General features: G+C 37.1%; 2 protein-coding genes across 12 annotated transcripts in view; one reads left to right on the top strand and one right to left on the bottom strand.

Annotated features, from left to right (window-relative positions):
- The window catches only part of CEP290 (centrosomal protein 290), a 92,744-nt gene extending 87,592 nt beyond the window's left edge, over positions 1-5,152 (top strand). For 8 of the 10 annotated variants that reach the window (XR_011255200.1, XM_069580657.1, XM_069580659.1 and 5 more), the window contains 3 exons: positions 182-276; positions 3,380-3,459; positions 4,350-5,152. Coding sequence is in view for 8 of the 10 variants with exons in the window: in XM_069580657.1 (XP_069436758.1) it covers positions 182-276; positions 3,380-3,459; positions 4,350-4,580 (406 nt within the window). In the remaining 2 variants the exon portion in view is untranslated. Of the gene's footprint in view, positions 1-181; positions 277-3,379; positions 3,461-4,349 lie in introns of those variants that run through there. The other 2 variants (XR_011255199.1, XM_069580662.1) reach the window with 2 other exon arrangements.
- A 127-nt stretch (positions 5,153-5,279) lies between these two features.
- On the bottom strand, positions 5,280-14,946 carry RLIG1 (RNA 5'-phosphate and 3'-OH ligase 1). 2 transcript variants are annotated; one of them, XM_069580667.1, is made up of 7 exons: positions 14,661-14,946; positions 13,503-13,620; positions 10,424-10,519; positions 9,675-9,791; positions 8,009-8,206; positions 6,823-6,992; positions 5,280-5,508 (listed from the first exon to the last, which is right to left on the bottom strand). In XM_069580667.1, the coding sequence occupies exons 1-7, from the start codon at positions 14,748-14,750 to the stop codon at positions 5,320-5,322; spliced, it is 978 nt and encodes a 325-aa protein (XP_069436768.1). In that variant the 5' UTR covers positions 14,751-14,946; the 3' UTR covers positions 5,280-5,319. The 2 variants fall into 2 exon arrangements, with proteins under 2 accessions (XP_069436768.1, XP_069436769.1); XM_069580668.1 differs by lacking the exon at positions 9,675-9,791 and having other exon boundaries at positions 14,661-14,932.
- Between the last annotated feature and the right edge of the window lie 1,429 nt (positions 14,947-16,375).

The raw sequence follows: 16,375 nt of genomic DNA, 5'->3' as shown, positions 1-16,375 counted from the left end.
TTTTTAATCTGTGATTTCTGAGAATGGGAGCACTGCAGTAGTTGAAGGAGATGGACAAATATTTACCTTTATAAATATTAGCAAGTTCTAAGCACTGTGTTTCACAGTTAAAGAAATGCTCAGACTTATTTTGTGGTGCAGTGTCTTTTGTTTTTTTTTAACACATTATCATTGTGTCTAGATTAGCTAACAGTCAGCTGGAAAAAGAAAAAGAAGAATTAATCCATCGGATAGAAATTAATAAAGACCAAAATGGACCTGAAAGTACCATATCTGGTAATGTATTTTTTAACATACTCATAGCATGTTAGCTAACCCAAGTTTTTGAATTAGGATATGCCTTGTTTACAGATTTAACTGTCTTCCTAAAAAATCAAATCCTTGATGTAAGTTTTTAGAGCTGTCTCTTTCCTCCACACAGCAGTATTCCCATTGAGCCCTTTATTTGTAATACTGAGTAGCAAGTATTCAAACCTTTCTCCTTGTGTCGCTTCTGGATGTTACAGATTTATCATCATATAATGCTAAGTAATAAATACTAAGTCTCTTGCTTCCAGTTTCTCAGTATAGGCCCTTTGAAGGCCATTTAACATATTCTTCTAAATGTTATTTTCATCTTGTTATTAATTTAAAAACTACATGTATATAAGCAAACATTGCCTATATCCTTTCTTTTTTCCTTTTACAAAGTAAAGTCTAACCTTCTAGTCTCTGTTTGCATTCAGAAGTGGTTACTAATCATTTTACTCTTCCAGTGTGCATAGGTAATATATTAATAAGCAATTGGTAGCTCACAGGTAAAGAATCCCCCTGAAATTCAGAAGACCTTGGTTCAGTCCCTAGGTTGGGAAGATCCCCTGGAGAAGGGAACAGCAACCCACTCCAGTATTCTTGTCTGGAGAATTCCATAGACTGAAGAGCCTGGCGGGCTACAGTTCATGGGGTTGCAGAGTCGGACATGACTGAGCAACTAACACACACACACGTAATGTATGTACATGGGTACACATATAGTGAACAGTTGATCCTCATTATTTGCAGATTCTGTATTTGCATGTTCACTTACTACAGTTTACTTGTAATCTAACATCCGTTCTGTGTGGTACTTCTGCAGACATAAACAGAGCAGTGAGAAATTTAAGTTTTAGGATGCACAGTTTTCCAGATGAGATTCAACAAGGTGACGCTCTGCGCTTGTTTCAGCTGTCATACAGGGATGACCAGAGGATGGAGGCAGTACTGGGGAGTGCAGCGCAGGGCAGGAACCGCTGGTTCTGGGACCAGCTGGACTGGATTTAAAGCTCAGTTCTGATACGTTATTGGGGCAGACTCAGGGGTCTCTTGACACTTCTGAACCTTGTTTTCTCTCTTGTAAAACAAAATAGAACAAGTTGTTCTAGAATGAGTTGTTTCCAGGATTTCAGATATAAAATATATGTGTGTATATGTGTGTATATTTTCCCTAAGGACAGTGGTTCAAAATTCACTAATTGATTTTTCATGTTATAGAACTTAACTACTGCAAATAAGAAGAATCTATTGTTTGTATGCATATTGTACCAGACAGCTTGACGGAAATGCCAAATTCTGTTCCAAAGGATTATAGTAACTTATATCTGAGCAGTTTTTTACTATTTCACATAGCTTTTCAGTATCCTATCAAGTAGCTTTTATACAAAATAGCAACAAGACTATCACGTATGAGTTGTATCAAACACTATGCTAAATTCTTTACAAGCATTTTATAATTCTTATGACCCTGAATTTTGAGTACTTCTGTCTCCATTTTACCTCCATTCAAAGAGGTTAACCTGTCCCCAAGGCTACAATAGCTAGGAAGCAGCCGAGGCAGGATGAAGCCTAAAGCTATGAAACTCCAAAGTTCCTTGCCATTCTCTGCTATTGACCACTATACTGCATCACCTTTTGGTGACTAGACGTACATGCATAAACCTCGTCTGACAACAGCAGCCAGTTTGGTATACTACACCAGACACAGTACTAAAGAGCTGTTAATGCTGCTGACATTTGGCAAGTTCTCTCTAAACTCCAGCATCCCAAGAGGGGATTTCTGAACCCTCATATTCTTTATCTCCTATTTAAAAATGAGGATATCAGTAAAAGATTGTTAAGGCTCAAAAATCAAATCGTTTTGGAAATTTTAAAGCACTGTTTAAGTGCTTATTAAGCTGACTTTTGGAAAATGCTTATACATCATAACTGGGCTTCCCAGGTGGCACAGTGGTCAAGAATCCACCTGCCAGTGCAGGAGACATGAGATGTGGGTTTGATCCCTGAGTCGCGAAGGTCCCGGGGTGTAGAAAATGGCAATCCACTCCAGTCTTCTTGCCTGCAAAATTCTATGGACAGAGGAGCCTGGCGAGCTACAGTCCATGGGTGACAAAAAGTCAGACACAACTGAGCACACACACATACATAATCTACTGCACTATTTCATTACCAATGTGTGTAATATATAGCGTCCCACTGATTAAGACAACTCGCACAGCATTTCAGTGATCAAGAATCAACTCTGTAAACAAAATCATGAGCACTTTATGCAAAGGTGAGGAAAGCTTTGAAAAGTATGAGGAAAATACTTGTCTCCTACGTAAATTAGAGGAGCATTCCAAGGTCACCTTAATAGAATATGCTTCCTGTCCCATTAATGGAAGTGTTTGCTGACCATTATTTTCTCAAACTTTAGCATTTTAAAAAGGTTTACCTTTTGATGGCTATATGACACATTATATGCAGTTTAAAGAAAATGTTTCTAGCAAAGATGGTTAATTAAAGAAAAACTCCTACTGCAGATCGATTCTCTATAAAATTAGAGATATGTTTAACTCTGGAGGAAATCAATAAATTAAACTAATGCCCTTTTGCTTTCTATGTTTTCCTACCAAAACGTCAGGATGTATTCATCTTTGCGTATCCTGCCTAGCACATTCTTCACATAGTAATTACACAGTAAATACATCCTGATGCACAGGGAACAGCCAGAGCTGCTGGTAACCGGAGCACTTGACCATCTTATGGCTATAGCCCCTTCCCTAATCATATACTTATTCTATCATTGTACATTTAGACCTAAAAAATTTTGGTTCTAGAATTTACCTCTGCAAATAATGATTTCTTCCATGTAAAAAATTAACCTGACTCTATACTTCTAACACCTAGCATATGTCTCTTTTCTTTGCTATGGAATTGATATAGAGGTTAGCATACAGAATTCACAGCCTCAACTGTTTCAGCTATAAAAGGTCACATTTTCCAGGCTCTAGTTGCATAAGTTTCTTCTTTCTCTTCTAAAATAAGTCCATTATCTTGAACTCAGAGTGGGAAAAAGCTTAGTCTAATTTTCACTTTGTGGGGGCAGATCCTGATCAACTAAAGGAAAAGGTCAAAGATCTAGAGACACAGCTCAGAACCTCAGACATGGAAAAGCAGCATTTGAAGGTAAGTATTTAATTATATCTAATTATAAATATATTATAAATGTTTTGTGAAAACAGCTGTTGAAAACTGTTTTCATGATCACCATCTCTGAGTTTTAACTATGTATCCTAAATATTCCTGGAATCACATTTTATACTTACATTTAAACCTTGATATTAAGGTTTTTATATTCATCTGACTTTATTAAAAATACTGTAGAGAACTACCAAAAAATTGAGACAGAACAAATGGGATTCTTTAGAGAGTTAATTATTTTTTATTGTCACAAATATAGCTCATTATTTTCATATTTTCCTAAGTTTTGGGTCACATTGGGATTAGTGTCTTTTTCAATTATTTTCAGAAATGGTTCACATAAAGATATTTGATATGCTTTACCTCTTTAAGACTCTAAACAGAATAAAGGAACATAAATATGAAAATTAACTAGTGCTCACTGGCTATTCTACCTGGTCATTAAAGCTCAAAGTGTTTCTTTATTAGATGCTAACTTTTAGCCAGGCAGAAGCCATAGTTTCCGTGATCATAAATATATTTATAACAGGTGACCACTATTCATTAAAATTAGATACTTGTAAAGAAAATACAAATGACGCCTAACCAAAGAATTGTAACCAGAATAACTTCAGTGTTGTGAATAACCAAGTTTTTTGACACTGAGAACATCATAATACTCTTTTGGGGAAAGATTAAATCCCCTCTGATTTAATAGTTGATAAATTATAGTGCCAGAATAGGACATAACTTAGAGAATAATTTGATTTCTGCCTTGTATTTGACTATTCAAGTTTCTTTGGCTTTCATGTTTGTAAATCATTCTCTTTAGTTCAGACCTAAAGAATGTATTTTTTTCCTGTGTACACCTTTACAAGATAATATATTCTTATTAGGAGGAAATAAAAAAGCTGAAAAAAGAACTGGAAAATTTTGATCCATCATTTTTTGAAGAAATAGAAGATCTGAAGTATAACTACAAAGAAGAAGTGAAAAAAAATATTCTCTTAGAGGAGAAGTTAAAAAAACTTTCTGAACAATTTGGAGTTGAATTAACTAGTCCTGTTGCTGCTTCTGAACAGTTTGAAGATGAGGAGGAAAATCCTGTTAATTTCCCCATATACTAAAAGGCCACCTCTAACTATAGTTTTATTTAACTATTTACTAACTTTGTAAGTTAACATTCCATCTGGAAATCAAGCAAGTCTGACCTACATGATTTCCTTCCCAATACCTCATAGCTTTACTTAAATTGGAATTTTTAGTAAATAAAATTATATAAAAATTTCAACATATTAGGAAAGTATATTTTTGAAGACTGTTAGTATGTCTGTCAAATAGGCAATGAGCTGTGGTAAATTTTTATACATTTATAACGTTGTACCAAGTTTTTTAAACATCTAAAACTGGGATTTTATATATACTTACATATTCATATATGTGTTAAGATTCTGAAATTATGTCTATATATATGTTATTAAGTTGAGCCATATGTTTTGTTAAATGTCTAGCAATTTTAAATTCAGTTTAAACTATTTAATTGTTAAAGTAATGGTCCAAAATTGTTGGTTTGTCTTTTAAACTACCCATGTACAATGGACTGAATCCAACCTTTGTACAAGATGGAGAGCTTATTATTATATTTTTAATTCCAGAGGTTAACATTCATTTGCTGTTTCTAAATAAAAATTTGAATAGATATTTGCAGCTGGAAAATTGATTGCTTCAAATGCTAAAAGACATGTTGCTATATTAAGACACTGAATAATAAACTGAATCTGAGATATTTTTACCTTATAAACGTGGCAGAGTATTCAACACTGAAATAGAACAACAATGAAGCTGGTTTTTAATTGCACTTCCAGTTTATACATTAAGTATTATATCTTTGAGCCTACCAAATTTCTGATTGTCTATTTTTGAAAAATGATTAAACAAACACTTAGCATCAAAGGCATACTCATATTTGTTCAGATTCATGTTGATAATAACTGGTTTTGAATTCATATAAGTGTCTGGGATCGGCCAACATAAACCAAGATGGTGGCGATGGACCTGAAAAGAAAAAAAAAAGTTAGCTTTAGCCTATATTATCTTTACTCACTTACACATCTTCTGAGTGCCTACTGTTTCCCAGCCACTGGGAGTTACTTAAGGCTCCACTTCATCTAACCCTTTTTTTTTTTTTAATAGATGTTTTCCTCCTGACATAGTACATATTTACTTGCTTATTGTCTGTCTTCCCCATTAGAATGTAAGCTTCATGAAGGCAGACACACTGTTTTGTTAACTCTGTACTTTCAGCACCTGGAAACATTCCAGGAACATAATCAGGGGCTCCATAAAAATGGTAATGAGTAATAAGAGTCTGTTGCTAAATATAGAAGGTAGCCAATTGAAAAATATGGGTAGAAGTCATTCTAACCAAAGGGAATAATATGTGATAGAATAGTGCTTTTTGCTCTGGTTACATTTAGTTAAGAACATACACAATGTGTGTATGTTTGAGAGATGGAAGTGGAGCGTTCTAGAAATTTTAGCAGGTGCTAGATCATGAAAAATCTTAAATGTCACTATGCAGGTGAACAATATTCTCATTCATTTGTGAAGACAGGACAGGGATAAGACTGAAAGATAATGCTTGAGATGGTGATAAAATAATTCAAGCATGAATCTTGGTTTAAATTAAAATTAGCAGCCAGTTGGTTGGTGAGAAGTACACAGATACAACAGATGAGAATCTTTCAGAACTGATAATTAGATGTATGAAGTGATGGACAGAGGTGTTAAAAATGATTTCTAAGTTTTTGGCTTCAGTTAATTATTTGGAGTCTGGATTGGTCCAAACTGGATTAGTTCCAGTTTTGAACATTACAATGTGAACCTATATGAAATTAAATAGACAAGTCCAGGACACAGAAAGGGCAAAAAGTATAAACTAATTCATTCTGTACATATTAACTGTCACCTTGGCACTCTCAACAAATTCTATAATCAAGCAAGTTTGAGAAATGCTTTCACATGAGGTCATTATAGTACAGATGATTCAGAGAACACATATGTTCAACATGAATTTCCAAGAAGGAATATGTAGTATGCAGGGTCTTCCAGACATTTTCATCACTTTAATTCTGAAGCACATCTAGAAGAACCAAAGCCCCGCAGAATGCATTCTGGGAAACAATGTTATCGTATAAAGATGGTGGCACATGAGATGAAGACATTATTGCATATCAGAATTGCTGCAATTTGATGAAGACATTATTGTGTATCAGAATTACTGCAATTTGTAGAGTACTGCAGTGCCACTTCTACTTTGTTTCAGGAACATAAAATGACATAACCTGACAAATTATTTTCTGCCATTACCTTGATTAAACAACCATCATTGCAATGCCATACTATTCCTTCAATTTTACCCTCTCTGCAACCATCAAACCAGGACAACAGATCACTGTGCTTCAAGGTAGGTAGATTTCTTATTTGAAATGCTCCATGTGGTATAAGAAGATGTAATGGATGCTTTTTGCTTCCTAACCCTAAAAATCATAAAAATTTGCCATTAGCCATTCAGAAGTTTCAAAAAGAATTAGAAAATTTCTCTCTCCAAGTAAAAAAACCCTCTTAAAACACTGAGGGATAAATTTACCAAAAAGTCTGATTCCTTGAAGAGAAATATATTACAACTGTCTTTACTCACAAGTTGGCACTTTATCCCACTAAGTCTAAATTCTATCTTTAAGTGCTCTATACCAGGAGTTGGCAAACTTTAACCTTCAGACCAAATCCAGCCAAATGCCTGTTTTTGTAAATTGTTTCAATGGAACACAGCCAACCCATTCATTTAAGTACTGTCTATGGTCTTTCAGAGATATGGCCCCCCAAAACTAAGTATTTACTACGCAGCCTTTTACAGAAAGGCTCTTTCTGTAAAAGAAACTCTTTCTGTAAAACCAACCACTGCCCTACACCAGTGGCCACAATCATTCAGTGTTTGCAAATGGCCCCGCTCTATCTGGTAACTTGCACAGGCACTGTCTTAGCTTCTTTTCGCCTGCCAATCAATCTGCTTCTGATCACTATATTGGATTTTGTTATTGCAGCTTTAATGACCTTGGGTCTGTCTTCATCTGCCTGTCAACAATACTCCATAGTGCCCTCAGGACTTGTACGCAAATCATGGCATATATTCTGATGCTGCTTATGATATTCATTGCTGATTCTTTTATTTATTTTACTCTTAGCTGTTATAATTAAACTAATTACCTCACCATGAATGGATAAAGATATAGGGTACACATACAGAAAATGGAACATTAGGCATAAAAAAAGAATGAAATCCTGTCAGTAGTAACAACATGTGTAAACCTAAAGGATATTATGCTAAGTGAAATAACAGACAAACACTATATGATTTCACTTAAAAAGGGAATCTAAAGAAAAATAATTCCAAGTTTATTAGTCACTCCTGTAGTGTGTATTTCTTTCAGTTGAACCTAGGAAGTTTTCTTTATAAATGACTACTGTAACTAAACAAGAAAAAGGCTTTACTCACCATAAGGATTTCCATTAATATTGGTTCCTATGAGCTCCAGTGTTTGTTCTAGAAGATCTGAGAGCGGCACTGCACTAATTTCCAAAAGGCCAGGATCATCAGGATGATGCCTCAGGACCAGGGCGATCTCAAACTCGTAACTGACTACAGACGAATGCCAGCAGTACTGTTTGTTGTTTTTCTCCACTGGTACCCAACCTATCATTTAAAGAAACAAGTGAGGTTTGTGTTTTTTTTGCATTGTTTTTCTCTGGATTATGACTAAGGTAATTTTAATTTTTGTCGCCAATTTTCTGGATGTTCTGTCACATAAAGGTATCATTCAACATCAGTGGAGATGTTAACAGTTCTACTACTTTGTAAATCATCCTTTTTCTAATCATAAGGTCTCTTGATTCTGCGAAGGAATTAACCTGTTTGGTTATTTAGTACAGAGTACCCAGAATTCTTTTAAAAGAAAATTCATATTTTCAATAAGAACTGAGTGCCATTCTAAGACACAGCACTAAAACCTTTTTTCAGTTTCTCTCTACCTCCTCTCCAGTTTCAGGGACAACAGACAGATGCAACTGTTCCGCAATTTATTGTATTGTTCCAGTATTTATTGAACAATGTATTGATTCTACATTTATCAAATGCTATTCCCTTCCTAACTTCTGTTGCCAGATTAGGCTTCTTTATTGTGGAGAATTCCTCACCAAAAAACACCCCCCAAACTATGGCATAAACACTATTATGACCATCACACCTTTGGTATTCATTACTCATCCAGACCACTGTCATAACCTCTTCACTAGTCTACTATCTCCAACTCCCTACCCTACTTTTATCACAGTTCTATCTCAGGAATTTATATTTAGTTCTGTTGTACTGCTGCTTAATAGTCATCTTTAGGAGAAACTTCACAAAGTTCTTCAGACAGAATACAAAGCTGTTTAAGATGTGACCCCATTACACATCTCCAGCCTCTGCTTTTATAACCCCAGTTATAAACATTCCAGCCACACTGAGGTGTTATTTAAAATTTCCAAAAGATGCCATGACCTCTGCCCTTTGTGGAAGTTTGCCTAAGCTAACCTCTCTTCCCTTGCCAACTAACTTCCTGGTTCTTCAGCTTCAGGATAAATGTCCATTCTTCTTAGATGACTCTACTAACCACCAAGATTGAACTAGGAATAATTCTTCTTTTCTCCAACTGTACCTTGTCCATTATTTCCTTCTAGTTCTTAAATCATACTATTATTGGTAGGCTTTTTTTCCTACTGTCTACAAGATCATCAAGGATAAGGGTTCTGATATTCATTTTTATATCACTAAAATCTAAGAATACTTTCGCACATTATAGGTACTTAAAAACATATGCATATTGTTACCTTCAGTCTAAAAAGTAAAGGCTTATATGATATAATCGATCATACCATCTATCCTGACAATACTTCAAGGCTATTCCCAAACTCAATGCTTTATTAATTTTTATAGACTATAGGTAGTAAACTGTCCATCTGAGAAAATATTCTAAAACTGAAAGGACAGTCTTGATATGAAACATCTTTGGTATAAATACCATGAACCACCATATTAAAATTATATTCTAATTTCCAATTGCACGTATCTCATTCTTTTTACTAGTAAACACAAAACTCTCTTAGAAGAGATCTAGTAATACCAGGAATGTGTCCATTTTCATCAGGCATCGGATTCCCATTTAACTGTTCTATATCCTTCGCTGGTATCCAGCACTCTGGAACAGGTTTGAAGTCCTCCTCAACATTCCAAAAAAATTCTAAAAGAATTAAATAATCTTATGTGTGGTGATACTTTAAGCAATATAAAACACTGAACAAATTCAAAGTGGGAACAACTAATGAGCCCCATCAAATCAGGCACCATATTAATTAGTCTCCATTCATTACCACCACCACAATTCTCAGGGTTAAGGTACTAACACTTCAAATTTCCAATTTTGAACCCACCACCTGTAACAGTAGGTTAACAGTCTATAAAGCAGCCAGTGTTACAGTATGTATATTCATGGTGAATTTTTAATGCACTATGACTACAAGTAAATAAAGATTATATATGAGTGGATATATAATGATACATGTATATATCTACTTATAGTTAGAGAAACTTAATGTAAAACTATTAATAACCAAATGTGTCATTCATAGTAACTTGTATGTTTTAATAAACTACAATGAAGAGTCACAGAAATGTTAGGAAAATATTTTGAAATCTTTTTTAAGAATATGCTTTTACATAAAAAGATACTCACTTGTAATTTTTTTCTTTTCCCAAAGTGCTTAAACTGTAAAGAAGGATATAATGTACAGACCACCACAGCAAGAAATAAGACAAAAATTTCAACTTAAATCATGAATAGCTTTAAAAAAAAAAAAAAAAGGACCCACAAACCTTTCGAGTTTTGTTTTGAATGTAGAAAATTTTTAAATCTTTTCTCAGCTAATTTGTTAGGTTTCCTATCTAGCCGAGCCCAGAGGTATGGCTGACCTAAAAAATAATAAAGAAAAAAAAAGTTTAAGAGGCAAACAATAAAATTTAGCTCGAAAGACATTTCAATATAACCTTTTTCAATAAACATAGGGTCATTTCCTCTAAGGGAAACAACCCGAAAGACAAAGAGAAATATGCAGGATAACAAAACAAATTTGACCATTTCAGTAAGGACATCATCCCACAGACATATGAGAAACTAGTAATCGTGAGAAACGGAAGCTCTCTCTGCTAACGGAAACATAACCAGAAATCGTATTCACACCTTCTCTAAAATGTAACTATGTTAAATTATGCTATGAGGGTTAACCTCCAAAAACGTGGAGTGAAGCTAGTTGTTCTACATGGCTCTGACCCCTGGGGTCAAGGCATGGAACACTGATGAATAGTGATGGTTTGCAGTCAGGGGTCTGAGAAGTTCCAGGGTACGTACTAGCATTTTTCCTCGACAACAGTGAGACTAAGGAGTTGCACTTGGTCTCAGTGAGCCTCCTGGGGGGCTGCTGCTGGTTACTTAGCAGGAAGATGCCTTCATGACCAGCAAAATATAAAAGTCCCCAGCTGAGACTGCATTTCAGATTCCCTGTTTCTGAGGTGTTCCCTGCCTACATCAGTGGTGGTCCCTAATTTTAAAAAGTTTGTCTTTCCTAGATTTGTCAGGAAGGTAGGGGAGGCATCAGTGGAGGACCATAGATGCTTTCACCAGGTCTCATCAGACCCTTCAGAGAAGGCAATGGCAACCCACTCCAGTACTTTAGCCTGGGAAATCCCATGGACAAAGGAGCCTGGGAGGCTACAGTCCATGGGGTCTTGCAGAGTCAGACACCATTTCGCAAAGAGTCAGACACGACTGAGTGACTTTACTTTCACTTTTCACTTTCATGCCCTGGAGAAGGAAATGGCAACCCACTCCAGTGTTCTTGCCTAGAGAATCCCAGGGACAGGAGTCTGGTGGGCTGCCATCTATGGGGTCACAGAGTCAGACACAACTGACATGACTTAGCAGCAGCAACATCAGACCCTTCACTGTGACAAGAGTCTTTGGTTGTGATGTACATCCTTTTAATGCCCTTACTGTATCGCCTATCCTGTACCTGTAATTAACTCTGGATTTACAAGCACTGTCACTCTGGGTTCTCGAAGTTTTCTTTAGCAACCCAATTTTCTTTAACTGCCACCATTATATTGATAGTAATTACACAATGTGATGCATACTTAAGTTTCTCAGTATAAATATGTGCCTGTGTGCTAAGTCGCTTTAGTCATGTCTCACTCTTTGTAACCCTATGGACTGTAGCCTCCCAGGCTTCCCTGTCCATGGGATTCTTCAGGCAAGAATACTGGAGTGGATTGCCTGGCCCTCCTCCAGGGAAATCTTCCTGACCCAGGGATGGAACCCACTTCGCTTATGTCTCCTATATAGGAGGGTTCTTTACCACTAGTGCTGCCTGGGAAGCCCATAATATAAATATAAAACCCTAAAGAAAACTTTGTTTCTTCAAATATATAAATCAGCTATTTGAAAAATTATTGATTACAGTTTGGGTAAGGCATTCTACATTACTTATTAGCTATACCAATAAATAATATGAAGAACCATATTAAAACTACACTGTCATTTCTGTTGAATGAACCTTTTGTTCTTTTTAAAAATAAACATAAAAAATGTACTGTATACCCATTAAGATGGCTACTATCAAAAAAATAGAAAATAACAAGTGTTGGTGAGGATATGGAAAAGCTGGAACTCTTCTATACTCCCGGTAGGAATACAACAGTGCACTTGCTACAGAAAACAGTATAACAGTGCCTCAAAAAAATGAAAAAGAATTACTATAGGATCCAGCAATTCCACTTTGGCATATATGCCCTAAAAACCGAAAGGAGGGATTCTAAGATTTGTGTACCATGTTCACAGCACGGTTCACCTAGTACACACTGACGGATAAACGGTATACACACACAATTATGTGGTATACACAAATGTGTGGTGTTCATCCTTTTATAAAGGAAGGCAATTCTGACATGCACCACAACACGAATGAATCTTAAGGACAATATGCTAAGTGAAATAAGCCAGTCACCAAATGACAAATACTGTAAGACTCCACTTTCATGAGTTACCTAGTCAAAATCCTAGAAACAAAGCAGTGTGTGAAACAAGGTGGGAGGCTGAGTTATTTAAAAGGTGTAAAGTCTCAGTTTTGCAAGATGAAGAGAGTTTTGGAGATGGGTGGTGGTGACAGCAGCGCAACAATGAGAACTGTGCACACCGCACTGAACTGTACGCTTAAAAAGGACCAACATGGTAAACAGTATGTGAATTTCATCACGACAAAATGAAAAAAGATGCACTTCACAAGAGATTTCCTATTATGAAGAACATATCCAATATGCATTTAACTTTTATTTCTCTTGCTGGAAGTGAGAAGTGATTTCAATATCTAGAAAAAAGAAATCACAGAGATTATTTCTCTCTTTTCAATGCATTTTTTTCCATAACATAGTTGACAATTTCGATTTGAGTTTCTCTTTTAAAGTACATTAAAATGAAACAAATTAGAGACACTGACAACAGTAATAAAACAACTGAATTAGCACTGGGATCAGCAGAATAAGAACAAGCTTTAGGGTCACATAAACCTAGGTCCTATTACCAGTTGAGCCTTCATTAATTAAATGGTCTCGAACAAATTATGTTCTCTGAGCTTTGGTTTCTGTTTCAGTGAAACAGGAGAGGCTTATTGTGCAGATAGATAAAGATAACACATAAAGCATTTATCATACTGTCTGGCCCTTAATCAGTATTAATTAAATACTAAGTTATCTTCCTTTCTTCCCCCAAGAGAAAGATACAATGGTAGAGTAAGTATAATATATCAATTGTGACTTTTTCCCAAGGGTTTATGAAGAGCACTTCAGATATATACAGTTTAGGTGATTAAGAAAAATAAATATTTGTAGCACAGTTTTATTTTACCTTTGTAGTTAGTAACATAACAACATGTTCCATCCACTTTTTCTGTTGGAATTGCATTGTATATATCTGCATCTAATGCCTTGTGACTTACAGTTTCAGTTGCCAAAACTTTAAATGGCTTAAAAGAGAAAAAGAAAACTGGTTTAAGATAAACAGCCTCTATGCCTTCTACATGCTCTCACCTGGAAGTTGTTAATTTCCCTAGTTCCAAGGTATGATCACCAGTTTATCCTTCAAAATATTTCTCCTGTAAAGTTCTTACAAATCACCTCCTCCTCCTCTATGCTATCAGAGTAATATATGTTTGTCTACCCAGATTTGTTAAATACAGTTGACCAACACGGGTTTGAACTGCACGGGACCACTTACACGCAAATTTTTTTTCCATAGTAAATACTGCACTACTACACACAGTTGGTTGAATCCTGAATGCAGAAGCCTTGTTACGGAGGAAACTTGAATATGAGGGCCAACCACAAGTTATACTCAGATTTCAGGGGATCGGACCCCGAATCCTGGCATTGTTCACAGGCCAACTGTATTCACATGTTTCTTTATCCCCCATAATGAGCTTGACACCAGGAATCATATTCTATGCAGAGCTGTATGCCTAGCTCAGGTGCTACGTGTGTTCATTTACTTGATAATCATTTGCTAAAAGCCTCCTAAGGGGTAAGCACTGTCCTCAGCACTAGGATAGAGGTCAAATGGCACCTGCCTTCGGTGGAACGTTTAAGGAAGGAGACAACAGTCATAAAATGCATAATATAATGTTAAGTATGTTAAGTACTAAGGGAAAAAATGGGCACCCTTTCAGTTTTATCAGTAATAAACTACGTTTTTAATTTATGATTTGCTTATTCTCAGGAAGCCAAAAGAGCATCAAGAATGGAGGGGAAAAAAAGTTCCAACGAACTTCGTGATTTATTTTCACTTCTGAGAAAGACTATGCCACCGTTTTACAGTCTTTACAGTCTATGACACTTTCATCTGAAGGAAGACCTGCACCCTAAGCCGCCGGAGCGAACCCTGCAGAGAGACCCCCGGGCTGCAGGGCGGCTCTGCCGCGCCTGGAAGCGCTCGCGGGTTCAAATGCAGCCTGCGCCGCGGGGAGGAGCCCACCCGCGGCCGCCCAGCGGGCCCCGAGCTCCTCGGTACCTGATGCTCCCTTTTGGTGGAAGGCTCCTCTTTCACCTCCGTCACAAACACACACGGCATTTTCCGCTGCACCGACCCCAAGCGCCTCATGGTGGGTCCTCAAGCGGTGCTAGTAGAGAAGGCCCTTCAGAGCAGCGCCGGGTCCTGACCAGGAGAGCGTTCAGAGGGGTCAGCCGTGTACTCAAGTCGCCAACACGCCGCGAGCTGGCCAGGTAGCCTCGCTCCCCATTTCCCCGGTTCCGAGCGTATGACGGGGACGCACGCCCGGAAACGGGCTCCTGGCCGCGGAGCCTTCTGGGAGTTGTAGTGCGGAACCCGAGGTAACTTCGTGTGCCCAAGCTGAGGTACCTTCGTGTGCGCTCTCGAGAGCGTCCCTCAGGGTTCTGATGACCGTGAAAATACAAAGATCCGTTTCTGGTTTCATCCGTTTCTGGTGTGTGTGTATTAGTAGCCGATGATATTTTTGAAAATTAAATGATATCAAGCGATAAGTAATGAATTATTTCAGATGGCTATTTAACATCATTTTGATGAAACAGATTTGCGTATTCTCCTTAACGTGTTCCTGGGGAAAGCACTGTCAAAGCTTAGAAATATCCGGAGACATCTCAGAACGAAATGAAAAGTAATTTCCCAGGAAAAAATGTTAGAAAACGCTACAATTAAAATACCTGGGGCCAAAAAAAGAAAGAAAATTACCATTTGGACTACGCCTCATTGTAAGGCATCAGTTCAGTTTAGTTCTCTCGCTCAGTCGTGTCTGACCCTGCGACCCCATGGACTGCAGCACCTCAGGCTTCCCTGTCCATCACCGACTCCCAGAGTTTACTCAAACTCATTGTAAGGCATAATATGGTCGAAATTGGTTCTGGTGTTCCCCCCCCCCCCCGCCCAGAGTGAGTGCAACGTTTAGCATTAGAGCAGTTCCAAACCACAGGAAAACCAACAACCAGATTTCAGTCTCAATTTTTTCATAGGAATCTCACTTACCTTAGTTAAGTATGAGCTCTAACAGAGTCCGAATGGCTTGAGTACTTGTCAGCAATCAACTGCAGAGCTAAAAACAGCTCTGACTTACTCCTCAAAAGAATTTCGGAGGGTAAGTAATAACAATCAACGGCTGAAAAAATAAATAAACTTTTAGTAATAGTAGCCTTTCTCACTGAAGCAAGTAGTCCGGAATAGGGACTTTTGATTACTGCCATCTTTTAGGTGCTTTGACAAAGCCCGAGTCTCATTTCTATAATTGTTTTATCTGCAGGCATCAAAGTGCCCAGCATTTTCCTGATTTAGCCCTCAGAAAATTAAACTACTATATTTCACTTGGAAGTATCTATGTATAAGGGAATTCCCAAAGAATAAAATATCCCTCAAAAAAAGTCACTGTTTTTTGATTGCTGGATTCAGAGGGGAGGGAGGGAAGAAGAGATCTGCCATACAAAAGTATTTACTTTTTCTTTTACTATCTTTGACTTTCTCATAAGAAAAATAAATAAATAAAAAAGGGCCTCGGGGTTGGGTGGGCGGGGGTGCAGTGGCTGAAAACACCTAATGGGAGATCTTGAGACCAGAAAGGCCTATGAAAACCAGTGACTTTTTGTTCCTCCACAGGAGTCCTAAACTAAGAGCTTGTTTCATGGGACTCAAGGGACGACAATGAAATAACTTAAAACTTGCAACTGTCATTTCCCAAACTGCCAGAGAATCTTTTACGT

This window comes from Ovis canadensis, chromosome 3 (genome assembly GCF_042477335.2).
Source record: "Ovis canadensis isolate MfBH-ARS-UI-01 breed Bighorn chromosome 3, ARS-UI_OviCan_v2, whole genome shotgun sequence".
Taxonomy (NCBI): domain Eukaryota; kingdom Metazoa; phylum Chordata; class Mammalia; order Artiodactyla; family Bovidae; genus Ovis; species Ovis canadensis.
This window is presented reverse-complemented; position numbering and strand designations above follow the sequence as displayed.